Source organism: Diorhabda carinulata, chromosome 3 (assembly GCF_026250575.1).
Source record: "Diorhabda carinulata isolate Delta chromosome 3, icDioCari1.1, whole genome shotgun sequence".
NCBI classification, from domain to species: Eukaryota; Metazoa; Arthropoda; class Insecta; order Coleoptera; family Chrysomelidae; genus Diorhabda; species Diorhabda carinulata.
In genome coordinates this window covers 19,763,819-19,781,193 of record NC_079462.1, presented here as the reverse complement: position 1 = coordinate 19,781,193, position 17,375 = coordinate 19,763,819, and the positions used below count along the sequence as shown (strand labels likewise).

Genomic DNA, 17,375 nt, shown 5'->3' with positions numbered 1-17,375 from the left:
AGTAAAATTATGCAAATTTTGACCTTATTAGATAGTTTTTTACTTCTGAGATTATAACTATTGTTACTACAGGTAAATAAATATTTACGAAATAGTCCATCAAATAAAATTTAAACCTTTTCTAGCTTTTTGTAGCATTTTTAATTTTTTGAAAATATAAAATAATACAGATTTATTTTTATATAACCATGTAATTGTTACTAAAACGTCAAAGTTGTTCAAAACGTCTTGGAAGTGACCGAATAAGTGCAATCTTCTTCTAGATTAAACCACATTAAACGCAATCCGATACATTAATATTATTGGATTCATCCGATGAAGAACTTCCCGAAGCCATTTTGAAGGCTGCAAATGAAACTAATTCCGAGCTGTTACCTGCCAAATGACTTAAAACCTTTGCCGTCACCGTCATCATCATCTTTATGCGACCTGCAACCGATGCCATCCTCATCGACGTCATCTACCTTCCAGTTGAAACCAAATAACTCCACTGGACCGGCAATTCTTACTAGTCTACAGAATACAACAAATTGTGTTTTCAATATTAATATTTATAATAATTAGTAGTTTTTAGTTAAAGTTTTGTAATTATTATGTTTGTTGGAATAAAATAATTTTAGAAAAATGGGCTGGTATACTTTTTTGTATATACGGTCGTTGAAAAAATAATGTTCCTAACTCATGCGTAAAGTGTCTTTCCTGCACTTGGCCGCTTGCCCGAACTCCGCACCGCGTCGTTCGGGACAACTTCAGGGGCGTGCGTCCGTAAATATATGAATTTTTGTAAAATAAATAAGATTTAACTTGACAGCGAGTTCATTTAAATTTTGTTGAAAATGCCGGGTAATATAAGTATCATCGAGCAAGAATAGTGGCTTTACATCAAGAATGTTTATCTAATCATATTGCCCTTTGTCTGAATATGTCACGGACTTCGGTGAGGTGGATAGTGACCATTTTCCAGGAAACTGGTAGAGTTGCGCTAAGACCGGTCACGGTCGCCCCAGAGCTACATCAGAGAGGGAAGTCCGTTACCTAGAAAATGTCATCCGAAGAACGATTTATAACGTTAAGTATTATCAGAAGGAGATTACATTCAGATCAGTATCTAAGAGCAAGAAGACCTCTAAGAGTACCTAGACTTTCAGAGAGGCCCAAGTAGACAGAAACGATTCAATCTTTGAACTCACTGGGAGCAAACAACAAATTTGCTTTAATATGGGTACTTGACCAAACCAAAGTGCACGACAACGAACAAGCTAATCATCTGACGGAAAAAGGCTAAACCATTCCTTTCATAGAACCACAACGTTTCATAGGTTTCCTAGAAAGCCATCAAGAAATCAAAAACATGGAATAAGACCTCTGGTCAGAAGCAATCGAAGAGATTTTCTTATTCTACCAACGGGTTTCAAAAGGCCATTTCATTAAGCAAAGATGAGCTACTGATATGCTCCGTGGACACTGTCCGGTGAACTACCATCTGAAATTCATCGGAAAAACTCCCGACAGATCTTGTTATTTAAAAATTTCGCATGGCATCTAGCGAGTCCCGTTAATGTGAAAAACTTCCAATATATTCATTTAAATTATATAGCGTGAAGATTATAATAATTTGAATGACATGCTAAAGGTAAAATATGATAAAACAGTGTTTTTGTTAATGAACTTCCAGATGAATTCATCGGAGAAACTCCTGACAGATCTTGTCGATTCTGTAAGATCCAAAGAAAACTGCCGAACACCTTCTCTGTGAATGAGAGGCCCATAGACTACTGTGGTACTTACATCAAGCTTTTGAAAGTCGCATAGTCCTCAAAAAAAAACTCATTTTGCCAAGTCGTTGCTACTCGACTGGTAAATAGTCCGGGGTTCAAAGTCAAAGTGTTAGTGAGGTAGATTCATAGCCCTTACAAAATTTTTCGTTATATGCAATACTGATAGCGTGTAAGAACGAATGTATGTTATTTAAAACTTTCGCATCGCATCAAGCGAGTCCCGTTGATGTGAAAAACGTGCTTGAAGTTATTCTCGAGGGCGTTAATTTTTTGCGACAACTTGTAATCTATTTATTTAAATTATAAAGCGTGAAGATTATAATAATTTTGATGACATGCTCAAGGTAACACTGTATATATCTAAATTGCGTTAAACATTATCGTAGAAGATGGAATACGTAGATATATCAGACCAAGCATTGTTTCGTTTTATCTATAATACAAGACAGCGTTTTTGTTAATGAACTTCCAGATGAAATTATTTTTTTTTCCGACACTTCTATCGATTATAGTTTCATTTTTACCTATTCACAAAAAAGCTAGACCGATATCTTCATCCTGAATCACTCTATCTATTGCTGAAAACCTCATTACAAATAAGAACCATCATTAAATTTTGTAATTTCCAATCGTGTTGTGGGTTGAGAACTCAAAATAAAACTGTCCAAGAGTTTTTTAAAATACAAAAGTTTCGATCTTTTATTTGACAGAATAAAAACAATAATCAGATAATGTAATATAAGTATCTATACATGTACATATAAATGAATAGGATACACTTGAAATGAAAAAGGCATTTAAAGAAACCAATACATACACATATAAGTAAAAACCTATGCAAACAACATACCCTTTTAAATTATTAGACGTCAGTCAAAACATAAAATACATATTGTTATGAACGTGTCTCTGCCCTAAAGTCGGGGTTCTGTCTAGATGTATTTAAATTCTAAAATCAGACGAATGCGCCTTCTTTGATGAAATACCCGGAATTAATTTGATCTTTGTTTTTATAAAACTTTTATAGCGCTTTATTTACATAGTTTCTTTTAAATAATTTCGAGGAAGGACTATTTTAGGGTATATAAGAAGTTTCTATAGCGTAGTTAAGTTCAGTTTATAATAAATAGTCTTGCTGAACAAAATGAATTAGCAAAGTAATTGAAGAATTTAAATAAATTATTCAAGTTGGTTAAGTGATAAATGTTTAAATAAATTAAGAACGCAAGAGATAGTGTCTATTAATTAACTCCACGAACATAAATCAAATAAATAAATTAAAAAACATTACTATATATACATATTCCGTACGAAGAGATAATTCTCCTGTTAAGATACATTTATCAGTGAATGAATACTTCCAAACTTTACCAACACTAACAAAAGCATGAACGGTAAAAACTGTTGGAATTATTCTAATTATTACCATCAAGTACTAGTTCGGTCAGAGTCTGTTGACTCATAAACATTCAAAAGATGGTTATATTGAACTCCGAGATTCCACTGATAGTTCTTTTTGCATATTTATGTTCCTTATCCAGAATTTTCACATCATCAAAATCAAAGTTGCGATCAACGGTGAAATGATGTTGGGCCAGAGCTTTTTTGTTCTTATTATGTTCTCGACAATCATATTCATGATGGTATATTCTGGTTTTCAAGTACTGTTTAGTCATACCAATTTTACCCTTATTGAGTCTAAACAATTTATTTCATAAATCACATTGGAGTGCTGGAGTTTAGGCGTTTTATATTTGATATGGGTGAATAAGTTTTCAATTTTGTTTATTGGATAGAATGCCACTTCACAACTATTTGACGAGTGCGTTTTGAAACAGTTTCAAAGTTTCTTCTCTAATTCTTCCCCAAGGTAAACTTGAGTTTGCGATGATAGGAGTTAAATGTACGTATTACCATCTCAATTTGTTGCTTTGGAAGGGCTGAAATGGATTCATCAATGTATATAGTAACGAAATTAACTGAAAAGGGTATTTTCTTCAAACTTTCAATAACCAGATGATTCATGACTAAATTTGCCAAAAATGGGCTAGCAGAATTTCTCATGGCTGTACCTTCCAGTTGTTTGTAGAGTATGGGAAAAGTAACTGGATCCAATTAAGTAATCAATTAATTCTATAGTTAAATTATACTGTATATCAGTGCATGCCGGTAGATATCAACAGTGTTTTTTAATGATGTTTTTACAAAAATTCTAGATTTAAAAGTGATACTATGTCTAAAGATATCACAATATAACCATTATCCAGTGTTATATCTTTTTTTGACTTTACAAACTAATAAATATATATATATATATAATAAATATATATATATATATATATATATATATATATATATATATATATATATATATATATATATAAATAAATATATAAATAAAAGTTTTTTACATTATGTACAAACGACGTGGTTATTGTCAACAAAAACTGCTATTTTATATGAAGGAGAATCAATACAATTCACTACTGGCCTCATGCTTAGAGTTGGTTTGTGAGTTTTTGGTTAGTCATACATTTTTGGTACAACTGCATTATTTGTTATTATAAATTTTGTAAGAGACGATATGGAGGTTTAAAGGACTATCAAAATGTTTTGATTATAACAGCTATGTGTGCAGAATCGTTTGTAAGGGTTCCAAAAATGCTTCGACAACTCAATAACGGAGTTATTGAAGAGCACAAGAGGATGATGCAACATTTTTCAACATAACGCCAAGTAAAATGGAATAAAACTTTTTTGTATCAAATATGTATAATTATCATAAAAAATTTTTTAAAAAATGTGAAATATTCATTTATACTTAATGTAATTGTACAAAATATAAATTTTTTATATCGGTGGTGTGACAATATTATCTTTTTGAGGTAATGGATCCATTATTTCGGTTTTTTTTTCTTTTCTTTTCTGTTGGAAGCTTAAACTTGCCTTATCGAAATCCAAAGGCATTATACCCAAGTCTCCACTGTACCTATTTTTCACAACCTGAAATATTTTCTATTTATTATGACACTAAATTATTAGAGTCTCTAACACCACAACATATACTAAAAAAAATTTGCTGTTCCTACATACCTGTAAATATTTTTTTCCTCTAACGGCGCTCAATCTTTTATCTTGAATAATAAGGATATTATCGGCTTCTTGAGATGCTTTAGCGCCTCCGAAAATAGAATTCGACGTCAAATCTTCGGCATCTCGTTCTTTTCTCGGATGAATTACCAATGTTACGTGGCAGTTTTTTCTAGTAGCAAATTCGCGAAAACAAGCTATAATCACGTCTTGCTTCCAAAATCGATCCATATGTTTCTGTTCTTCTCCTGTGCCCATCATAAATTGCAAATTGTCAATTATAACGTGTGCTATGTCGTGGACGTAAGTTGCGTGTTCAATCGCCTAGTAAGTAAATGAATAATAAAAAAATTATTTCTTAAACAATAAGAATTAAAAAAAATTTTAAATCTAAAATGGCACGCGAGAGCAAAAAAGTCGCACGCTCGTGGTCAAAAGTCTCTGGCTAAAATCTGTAGCTTCCATTCTTTTTTTAAATTAATCTCAACAATGAAAAAGTGTTATGATTAACAGTAAAGTAAATAATTTATTACAAATTAATTAATCAATATTCAGTGTTCCCTCCACTGATCCTAATAACAGTTTCCAATCGATTTTCATGGATCGAATAAGTTGAGGTCTAATTTCATGGCTGGTACAGGATTTCTATCCCGAATTTTTCTGTTAAGTTCTGTTCGAAACTAGTATGTGGACGGGCATTGTCCTGCATTAGAATGAAATTTTCGAAATTGGCGTAGGAAACGACGGGATCTCGTAAAATTTCTTTTATGTATCGGTTCGACGTTAATCCCTCCGCTGAACCGCCAGTTTCAATAAAAACCAACTCAGTCAAAATCTTATTTCAGGTCTTCTCTCGGTACCATAAAGGCATACTCTACTTTCATCTGAGAAAAGAATGGAGCCTCATTGTTCGTCAGTCCAATTAACGTGTTCTCTGGCAAATCTTAGACAGGCTGCTCGGTGGGCTGGGGTTGATTTAGGGCCAGTAGCTGACCTTTTTGCCTCACGATTAGCTGCTTTAAGTCTTCTTCTGACTGAAAGCCACTCCTCGCGTTTTTCTGAGATCCTCTTGGACTTGAGCACCAGTAAGGGCTCTACGATGTGCCGATAATGAACCGTTCAGCTCACTGGCCACTTCTCGCTGACTTGGGCCTTGTAACAATAAGGTGACCGCTTAAGCAGCTTTAACACTTGTCGTGTCCATTTTCTGGTAGAATTCTTGTTTGTTGCCATTCCTCCCGTTTCTCTGAGCTCTTGTTGGACTTTAACACTGATGAGGACCTGAACCGTGTCTACGATGAAAGTAACCAGTCTCTTGGTAACGATGGTAGAATATGGAAACAGCAGATTGACTCAGTCCAGCGCACTAGTCACTTCTCGCTGCGCTAGGCTTGTCGCAATAAGGTAGCCGCTTTATCACTTTTTGTGTCCATTTTCTGGTAGAATTCTTATTTGTTGTTAATGAAGATGTGGTTAACTGGTTGTGGTGAGTCAGATAGATACCCTTTTATAAGGGTCGGTTACCACTAATTAGCACTATTGTTAACAAACATAAAAAGGGTGGTTACCGATCATAACATATTGTTGGACTGTGAGTACAAGAAACATTACAATATTTCATATCAATTACGGTTTTGGTTTTTAGTGTATTTTTCAAAACACAAAATTCTTTTAAAAGTGAAAAATTACAAAGTGCGAGCTCTATATCAGATTCAGTACTAAAGACTTTAACTTAACTTTTACTTTACTGTAAATTCTTCTTTACAACACATCTTCATATTGAGAGATAAAAAACTGCTCAACTTGCACTTCAGCGTTTTTTACAATAATGAAATTCGTTCTAAATAAATAGAATTGCGTTCTAAATAAACATTACTAATTACATATTAAATAAATATAATAAATAATATATTAGAATTAATATTTTACTTAGAAAAATACAATTCAGCGTTTTTGCCAGTGACTTGCTATTACAGGAGTGTCGCCTGAGCCAATTTTTTTGCTCACGAATGTATATTTGTTATGAGGACATTTTTTATTAATTCAAGAAGCTGCTAAAAAGATACATTTCACAGTTTTAATGAAATTAAATATAATATTCTTAATTGAATGTTTGGTAAACCAAAGCCCCCATAGTAGCTGGGGCTAGTACCTAATACCCATTGCTAGGTTTTTGAAAATGTAATCAACTTTGAAATGACAAAAAATTTTGGTAAAATTGACACGAACAGTGGCGAATTTTATAAGGGAGGCTGAAGGCAAAGTAAATGTAACTAAGACATTTTATAATATTCTTGCTAATGAAAATAATTTACTATAAAATATAATTTGCTATAAAATAATAAAATTTGTATCAAATTTATAATCTTACAAAAAAATTTGGGGGAGGTTTTAGCCCGAAAGCCCCCCTCCTGTAAATCCGCCACTGGACACGAATAACAGTTTCTTCTGTTTGAGTTCCTAGTTACTCAGGAATCAAAGGAAATGAAAAGGGAAATACACTCTCCAGAATAAAAGCACAAACGCACTAAACTGACCAGAAGCCTTACAGTAGCGTAGGAAAAGTCTTCTATGAAAATGATTTTTAATAGACTGCAGTGTATTTCCCAAAATCACACCAAAGAGATGTTTCTTTGGAAATTTGATAACACTAGATGCAAAAATTATTGGGATCTCAGTAAAAACAAGCTACAATTCCTCATTGACTTGATTATAACTCTAAGAAGCACCTAATGAGATTGGGTCTAACAGAATTCAAGAAGTGTAGAGTCAGTGGCAAAAAGGAAGAAACTCCAGATAATCTAGTTACCAAAGGCATATGATAAGAAGCCTTTAGGAGCGAATATCTAACCCCATCAAGCCTGTAATGTATCTTCGGGCTAACCAATGATGGTTGACCATATTCTTTGTATTAAAACTATTTTGTAAAATACTACTAATTGTGCAAGAAAATAATTAATTAAACTTGGTTTCAACAACTACCGTACTCGACGGATACCAATACTTTTAAGAATTTCATATCTGTTCACAAACCACTTTAAATATCAAAATCCTATTCTACACAAAAGCTATAAATAATTATATTTATGGTCGTTGGAGTCATATCAATATAAAATAAAAGTAAGTAATTTGATATGTTACTGGAGGGTGAAATAAGGGACACTTTGTATCATTCAACTAGATATTTAACAGATCCTAATGGTTCCCAACATAAGAGGTTGTATCTTTGTATGGATTACATTCGTGCAATGTTGCTCAATTTTAAATAGGAAATTATTATGTCAGAACAGATACTGGAATTCGTTAGAATGGAAGAGAGCTATAAATTTCGAAAATATCTCAAATAGGAAGCAAAATAAATGTTAAGGTTGCAGTGTAATGTAACTCTCCAATAAAATGTATCTATCAATGTAGTTAAATGTCTTTGGAAAAGAAAGTGCCAAGTTTTCCAAATTTTTTATGAAAATTATTAGTTTCATATTCATTTTTAATCAAATTAAGAGATAGAAACATAATTCAATATTTAAACTTTCACTGTATTTTCTCTACATTATAGCTGGTAAAAAAATAATAAATCATTAAGCATTATATCGATAACTAACCTCCATAACAACTTTAATACTTTGCTGTCCGTGAAAAGTCATAAAATATATTGGTAACTTTTCTAGTTGATCCGCCCAATGGTCAAATAAATGCAAATTCTCATCGAGAGGAATACCTGCTAATTGTTGCAGCATAGTTTTTGCTAATCTAGCATTTCTTATTTCAAAACTCCCCCATAACGTATTCACCTAAACTTAAAATGATGAAAAAAATTATTTCCAATTTGAAAATCAACAATATTTTTCATTTATTTGTTTGAAGTGCTTACCCCTTGAATTGAAAGATCTAAGGAATAATCACTTATGAAAGTAGTTTTACCACAGCCAGTTGGTCCAGTAAAAATTGTTAATTCTCCAGTTCTGTGTCCTTTTAAAATTTTATTCAATGTTGGATATCGTTTCCATTTTACTCCTTGGACCTGCAAATATATGTAAAATTGTCCAATTGAAAAAACATAACTTTAAATAATATTTCACATTTCAATTTGTATGCTATAGTTCAAATAAGTTGGAGTTTTTGGAACCGTTGGAATTTCTGGAACCGTTGGTGTAATTCATATTGAACACACTGTCCACCAGAGTCCTATAAATGAGGGTACATCAATAACGAACATAACAGATAACTGTTGAATCAGTTAGAGTATCACTGGAGAAAGACAATCCAAAGATTGATAACCTTATCATCTAAGTCGTCTAAGGAACTTCTCGGAAGCGAGATCAAACTATTCGTCAGTCTTATGATGGGTCACTGTCTCGTCGTATACCCCCTTAAGACGATTGGCATGACACGAGGACGAAGAATTTTGTGAGCAAGCCATAGAAACAATAGAGTACCTACTCTGTAAGTGTCCTGTAAATTTCATCAAATGGGATAAAATTCCTCAAAGAAGTAGTATTAACACTTGTACAAAATATCTTCTAGGTATACCTGTAGAGTGGCAAAAAAGCCAAAAAGACTCCCCGATCTACAAGATTCCTAGTTTTGTGTATTCATTGACGTGATTAATTAGGACTAGTGTTGTAATTTGATGTGATTAATATAACCTTTATCAACCAACCTAACCTAACCTAACCTAACCTAACCAAATTCTTGTGGATAATTTTGTGAAAATTTTAATATCAACTAAACACAATGTTGATTTAACTATAGTACTGAACAGTCACAATTACACTGTCCGACGCGCGTTTTTCGATAACCAAGTTATCGTTTTCAGAAATTCGAGATAAACTAAAACCTATGATTGTTTTATGCTAAATTCTCCCACCAATAAACCTTCTCCCGCGAAAAATAATTCCAGCGGGAAAATCTCTTTGTCAGAAATCATTAATTCCTTGACTACTAAACTATAGAGTGGGCAGTAAGGACTTTGTCCTTTGTCCCTATTTAACAAAGTGGGTTTTAAATTGGTTTATAAATCCATCAATACATTAAAACAATTATTGGACAATCCTAAGAATAGTATCAAATTTGGAAAATAGTGATATATATGAAATTAGCTCTAGTGATTGTAACGGGAAATATATTGGGCAAGCTAAAAGATCCGTTATTGTCCGGTTTAAAGAGCACATAGCTCATTTAAAATATGGATGGAGCGGAAAATCGAGTTTTGCCAATCACGCTACCAGTCACAATCATGACATAATGACATTAATAATGTAAAATTATTAAAAAATGTATTCAATAATAAATTGTTGGAAGCATTTGAAAGCATTGAAATTGCTAAATGTAAGAATATTTAAAATAGGGACAAAGGTTCAATTCCTCACAGCCCACACTATAGTTTAGTAGTCAAGGAATGAATGTGAAGTTCCTGCCATGGAAGTTCAGTGTGTCAGTACTATAGTTCAATCAACATTATACTTGGTTAATATTATATTTTTCATAAAATCCAAAATACAAAAATTTGGTTAAGAAATGTTTATTTATCACATCCAAATGTAACACTAGTCCTAATTAGTCACATCAATGAATACACAAAACTAGCAATCTTATAGATTGAGGAGTCATTTTGTAATGGTATAAGACTTAAAATATTGTCACTTCAGCGTAACTTAATACAAGCGGAAATTTTGACAGGATGTGGCACCGGCGAGCGGGTGTTTACGCCAAGAAACAAAGAGTGAAACAAATAAATTATTTGTATACATCCCGATAAACCAAACGTCCAACGTTGTATTTAAAGAGGCATTGTAAATACTTAGTGAATAACAATTTTTTTTTGTATATATATATATATATATTATGTTGTAAGATTTGTAAGTGTAAGTTTTGTTTAATATATTGATCTGTTTATATCAAACATCGATTTTATTTATCTATACATAAATAAAAAAGTTTATAAAAATAAGCCCTTATTTACGTGAACGTAAAGTCGCGGGTACAGCTACTATGGAATCATTTTCTCAAGAACCTTATTGATACTCCATTTATTTCACATTTCAAATTACAGGGAATAATGGTTTTATTTATTTCACCGTTAAATATCGAACTTAACGTCATTTCCTCAATAACCACAAGTTGAACTCAACTGTTTGTATGGTATTCTGCGGTCCAAAATAACCTCACTTTGTCAATAACCACAACAATAACCAAAAGCGCTTGAATATATTTGGTTATTATTGGTAATTACCAATAATGACCAGGTTATTCGCTTGAAATCGGTTTATATTTCTCAAAGCCTTAGCAACTGTTCATGTTGAGACGAATTCAGTACTCAGTACATAATTATAATACTATATTTCAATTTTTCAATTACTTTTATTTATATAAAAGTTTCGAAACTAGTCTTCTCTGTGTAAGCAATAATTTTTGTCTTAATTTTTCTAATGAATGGAAAATTGCCGAAATAATCATGGTTCCGAAACCAGGTAAACCCGCAGAAGAAGTCACGTCGCTTATTACCTTATTAAAATTTTCATGAAGAAACTACATGGAATTATCCATTTAAATAACCTGATTCTGGATTATTAGTTTGGATTCAGAACCAAACACGGAACTATTGAACAGGTTCACAGGGAAGTAAATCAAATAAACAGGGGTCTCGAGGGTAAAAGATACTGCTCTGCAGTATTATTAGACATATTTTCAAAAAGGTTTAGCGTTTGGGTCTACTATCAAAACTCAAAAATCTGGCATATGACTAAAGTCTTACTTGAAGAACAGACACTTTTTAATTGAACACCAAGATGCATGCACAGAAATATAACCAATTCAAGCAGGGGTCCCTCTTGGAAATGTGGTTTTATTTTTTACATACAGCTGATATGTGTTTAACCACTGAAGCAACGTATGCCGATGATACCACCATGATATAGACTACACAGGGCAGAATAGAAAATTGGTAAGAAATATGGAGAATGAAAACAAATGAGAGTAAATCAGTTCATATAACATTTCACAAATAGAGCAGAAAATTTGACAATAAATAATTAAATCATGCAAATATAGTTAAATATCTTGGCATACATCTAGATCATAGATTAAATTGGCAAAAACATATATCTGGAAACATTAACATAAATTATACTGGATAATTGGCACAAGTTCCCAGTTATCTATATCTAACAAACTATTATCATACAAACTAATGCTTAACTCCATCTGGACATACTGTATCTACTTATGGGGTACTACAAACAACTCAAATATAGCCATTTTAGAAAGATTTCTAAGTAAAATGCTTTGAATGATAGATTACTACCAGTGGCTCATTCCAAATTACATATTTGCAAATGATCCAAGTATTCCACCAGTGAAGAAGATTCAATCCTTGATAAAGGTGTTACTATCACGTCTCTCATAGGACTACTTGCAAGACTGACTCGGCAGAGATATATAGAGACAAGCAAAGGCACACATAGATGGACCTTGTGCGTCTCACACCAAACTAAATTGTAACCGGACACTATCATCTAAGACGCCATTTCCACACCATGGGCATTACAGACGATCCAGAGAGCTGCTAGTGCATAGAGGATGAAACCTCAGACCACGTTATCTGTGAGTGCCCAACACTAACACGAGCGCGATTTAAAGACTTTGGCAAGCCTTACAACTTGCCTAATAACATCATGAGGCTTTGGAAATGTCAAGTGGAGGACGACAGGCCACTCTCAAGGCATATGAACTATGAAGGAGATTCAGAAGTGTAGTGAAAAATATAATGAACGTGTAAAAGTGCATCCTAAAGTACTCACCAACCACCTAATTGAAGAGAGTTTTGAGATGAGGCTATAGGACAACAGACCTGCGCGAGACATGTTTAAATAGTAACTATAAACATTTATTAACTTTGGGTGAACAATTAGTTTCAGTCTTAATTAAACAAAAATTTTAGATAATATAAAGGTATGTTCATTGGAACAAACCCCTTTATGTTTCTTTAAACAGTCACAACAAATACTTATCGTCCTTCACAAGGATAAATTGTAAAATAGATAGGGTTTAAACAAAAATGTGAATTGAAATGAAAAACTTTTGAACAAAATTTGCTGCCCCTTGAAATTTAATGCCCTAGGCTTCAGCCTTCTGGTAAATCCATCACCGTTTGTGCCATTGCTAATTATGAAATTTCAAAGAATCAGATTTAATAATAAGCAGTTTGTAAAAATATTTTATAAACAAAATGATCTATACCTTATCAACATTTTGTAAATCCGATAATACATCTGCCCTTAAACTAGAAAAAGTTGTGACCGATTTGTGCCACACTGGTTGGGCTGCTGAAATTATTGATTTGAAATCTTGAGACATATCTAAATGAGGTAATAGTTGTTTATCTGTAGGTCTAAAATTTGAAAAAAATTAGATTTCTTGTAGAAAATATTTTAATTTATTTGCATCTAGTTTACCTAACAAGATGACATCTTTTTTCTCCTAACTTCTTTGCAAAATTTCTTGCTGCTGTCCAAGATTTATTATCACATCCAAACCACAAAACAAGTTTCTTGAACCTCTCTAAACTTGGTAATACATACAATGGTAAATTATTCACACTATTTGGCAAACAAACAATATTCACATTTAATTTGGAATTTGCTAGGATTAGGAAGTCAGATATACTGGGAATTAAAACAGCAGTATCTTTACTCTTTGTATTTCTGGCTGTTAAAATTCCTCCACACAATAAATTTGGTAACACGATATCTTCAGTAGATCTACTATGAATTTTTCTGTAGCCAACTATTTCAGATTCTACATTTTCAAGTGGAAAAAACAAAGATGTTTGCTTTTCATTTATCCTTATATCAAGTGATTCGAAAGTATGATTAGAAATAATCTAAAATCAAACTTTGCTAAAAAATTTATGTTATTTAGACAATGCAACTTACTTCAGGTAACTTAAATTTTTTCAAGATACTTTGCAAATCATTTTGATTTAAATATTTCAACTCGACGGTTGAATTTTGAATTTCTTTTAAAGTTTTTTCTATTTTATCATAATTTGATTCCTCATCTGTAGCTTCACTTCTCAGTTTTACTTTCTTACTTTTCTTTATATTAAAATACGTTTCCAGTACAGTCCAAGAACCTGTCTTTTTACAACCACTACACATAAAGAGTCCTATAAAATTATTTACAGTTAATAACTATTCATTAGATGTCCACCTAATTTATGTGATAATATACCTGTAGTTTTATTGATGTATAGTTTTGCATTTTTACTGGTTTTAGAACAAAATGAACAGGTTGTAAGAAAACATGTGAAACCTTCTTCAAAACTTAAATTGTTTTGTTTCAAAGCTTTCTTTATTATAGTTTTTGACACTTCCGGAATTTGATCAACTGCTATATCATTGTAATTTCTCGTAAATTTATAATATATGAAACTGAAATTTTTTTTCTTTAAACAGCTCAAAACGCGTAATTTATAACCAAACATGATTCATATTTTTGAAATTATAAGAAAACAATTGACCCAAATACTAACAATAATAAACGGTTTATGCCATTTTTATTTAAACCATTTATAGGTTAAGGCGATAATTTGTTCTTCTTTTTTTGTTTTGATTTTTTTCGATTATCATTATAACCTTTAGATGCAAAGAATAAGAAAAACCTCCTTAGTATGAATAAAGATAAATAATAAGGAATGGGTTGAGGTAATAAAGAACTATATCTCAAATCTTGATAAGACTTTGATGTAGAGAGAAATCGTTACGTTACGACCATGTGGTTAATCTTTGTTCTGCGCTAATACACTAGCTACTGACTCTTATAATAGTATCGTACTTTTGAATTATGGAGTGTACTCCATTTTTGATTGTACCTAAGATTTAAGAAGATTTAAAAATATGTTGAAAGATTTGGAATCCATTCGTAGTTAATTTCTGAAGTATGCTGGTTCCAAGTAATACATAATGTTCATGTGTAATAATTTTTCGTTTTCTAATTTTTCTTTATTATTGAGCCAACGGACAGGAATACGAAAAGTGCGATTTTTTTTTGCTTTGAAAGGACTGGAGCCATTATGAAAACGTAACTAGATAAGAGAAATGTAATTAGAAGCAACTAATTAGTTTTCTTTTTAGGATATAGGATCCTAAGTAGGGATGTATGAATTCAATGAGGTGGAATAGAGGCTTAAGAAATCTGATTAGTGGACTGGTCAGAGAGGCAACAGATAGTGGGAAACACTTTCAACTCAGATATACAATGAAACTACGATTTCTTTGAAAAACTCCAATTGTGGATGGTAAAAACAATGCTTGAAGGTTAATGTCACCGAGTTTATAGGTAATCTGAAGACAGAGACTCGTACGTTTATTTAAGATAGTAACATTTTTGTGTAGGATATGGAGGTTTCAGGAATAGCCTTGATATAAGAAAATTAATGGGAGCAAAAAAAATGAGTCGACGAAACAAACAGCTATTTGGAGAGTGTATTAGATTGTGTTTTGATTGCAAGTACGGAAGAAAATATGATAGAAGTGATAGAAGATGTGATAAGCAAGAAAATAGGCATAATGAGGGAAGCCAGACATATGACACACATTGCTTTCGAATTAGGACATAGAAATAATCACATTATATGTCTCAATTCTATCGGATTTCCTTTGGACAAAACGAGGATGTAGTCTATTACTTATGAGTTTATAAACTAGGATTGCCACATTGATTCATCTCCTTTATTATAGGAATGTGAAGTAGAGAGAAATTAAATAAGTGCAATGGCAAAATAAAGGAAAGAGAAAAGGAAAAAAGAAAAAAATTAAGAGGTTATACCCTATTGAAGATCTACGTACTATTAGTATTTTTCAGGAACATCAAAAAGTGTTCACTTAGGAGGAAACGTTGATTAGCTGCAACCCAGGTTCCCTATATTTCTCTCGATGTGGGAGAAATACAGTTTCTAAGAATAAAAGTTCACAATTTTTTTTTCACTATTGTGCCTATTGTAAATTAATGCTTTATGTCGTTTTAGTTGTGTTAATTACTATTCATATTTGAATATTATACTTTTTTAGTTTTATTGTAGAATGAATAATTCAAATATAGGCGCACCCAAATCAATTTAAAAATTTAAATTATATCAAGTCTTTGAAAACTTAAATTTACCTTTTCCTAGTAACCATTTTGAAGACGACTTCCTTATACATATAAAGATACACTTTTTTACGCATAGATTTTAAAGAAAATAAACATTCATTGTTGTATCATGGCAAAAGCAACATTGAAGTGGATTATTATCTATTTAATCTTCCGATATAAAAAAACCCACTATGAGTTAGTTTCGAAAATCGCAAACTGTTCTATTTTGAAATATAGATTGGTTCACATGCCCACATCAACAGAAACAAAGACACTTTCTTCTTACACATCAGACATATTGAAAAAATATTCTTTTCCTTACAAAGTTTGGTATAAAACCATTTGCAGGTCTAACAGAAAAAATTTAATATCATAATGAAATTAATAATTAAACTTTTTCTATTTTCCGTATCTTTATATTGTTCTTTTTCCTAATTTTCGAGGCGCCAGTTAAACCAATCTAAAATTGGGCAAGGGCAATCGCATACAAATACGTACTAAAAAATTGCTTAACAGAATAATTTATTAGAGGGACCAATAGAAAATACTGATTTAAGTAAACCCAAAACGTTTGTTTTCGTTCGATCATAACCCACTATATAATTAGTAATTTTACTACATTGTTAAACTCATAAATGATCTCGAAGTTTTTCTTACTGGAGGTTATCACTCACCTAGAGAACAGTAATTTTGTTTGATTTTTTATATTCGGGACAGCGCGTACGCAGTCCCAACTACCAAAAATTACGCGCCCGAGTTATCCGCATTAGGGATAATCGCAAGAGTCAGCCCAATCGTAGTGCAATGAAAGGGCCTCATCCTGGGGGAACCGCCTTCATGATCACAGTAACCCCTACGCCAGGTAAGTATGATTTATGATAAATTGTGATTGTATATTCACTTCAACCTCAAGTATAAACAGGTATAATGGAATGTAATTATTATTATCGCCATCTATAAATCCAGTACATAATCTTTTCGCGCATGGTGATATATGGTTGAAAAAGAAGTCTTCTATCAGAAAATATTAGTGCACTAGAGAACTTTTCGGAAACTATAACCAGGTTAACACGATCGTGATATGAGTGTTCGGAATACGAAATATCTAAATCATATTTAATATTATAGTCCTGGTTCGGAAAGTAATTTGATTTACACTCACCCTTGTTAAGAAAATATAGGTTCGTGTTGGGAATGTGCACGGATAATAGCCACATTATAGAATCCTGTATACCGCATTAACAAGAAGTGGGTAAATGCAATCAGCTGACCGGTTGTTTTGTTTGCTTTTGTGTGTGTGATTAATCTCTGGGACCTGGTTATTTTTGATGAATTTCATAAGCAACATAATCGATAGATTACTGGGGCTTGCGA

At 32.2% G+C, this 17,375-nt stretch overlaps 1 protein-coding gene, 1 long non-coding RNA gene and 1 other non-coding gene across 3 annotated transcripts; 1 reads left to right on the top strand and 2 right to left on the bottom strand.

Annotated features, from left to right (window-relative positions):
- Positions 1-4,346: 4,346 nt before the first annotated feature.
- On the bottom strand, positions 4,347-14,673 carry LOC130891544 (mitochondrial DNA helicase). Its single transcript, XM_057796364.1, has 8 exons — positions 14,100-14,673; positions 13,802-14,034; positions 13,322-13,749; positions 13,107-13,257; positions 8,740-8,889; positions 8,471-8,659; positions 4,872-5,192; positions 4,347-4,781 (listed from the first exon to the last, which is right to left on the bottom strand). Exons 1-8 carry the CDS (start codon positions 14,350-14,352, stop codon positions 4,629-4,631), a joined length of 1,878 nt encoding a protein of 625 aa, XP_057652347.1. The 5' UTR covers positions 14,353-14,673; the 3' UTR covers positions 4,347-4,628.
- On the top strand, positions 14,661-16,050 carry LOC130891558 (uncharacterized). The gene is made up of 3 exons (XR_009058915.1): positions 14,661-14,948; positions 15,002-15,206; positions 15,263-16,050. It is a non-coding gene; the product is annotated as an uncharacterized LOC130891558 (long non-coding RNA).
- Positions 16,051-16,708: 658 nt separating this feature from the next.
- LOC130892108 (U1 spliceosomal RNA) lies at positions 16,709-16,871 on the bottom strand. Its single transcript, XR_009058987.1, has one exon. It is a non-coding gene; the product is annotated as a U1 spliceosomal RNA (small nuclear RNA).
- Positions 16,872-17,375: the final 504 nt, after the last annotated feature.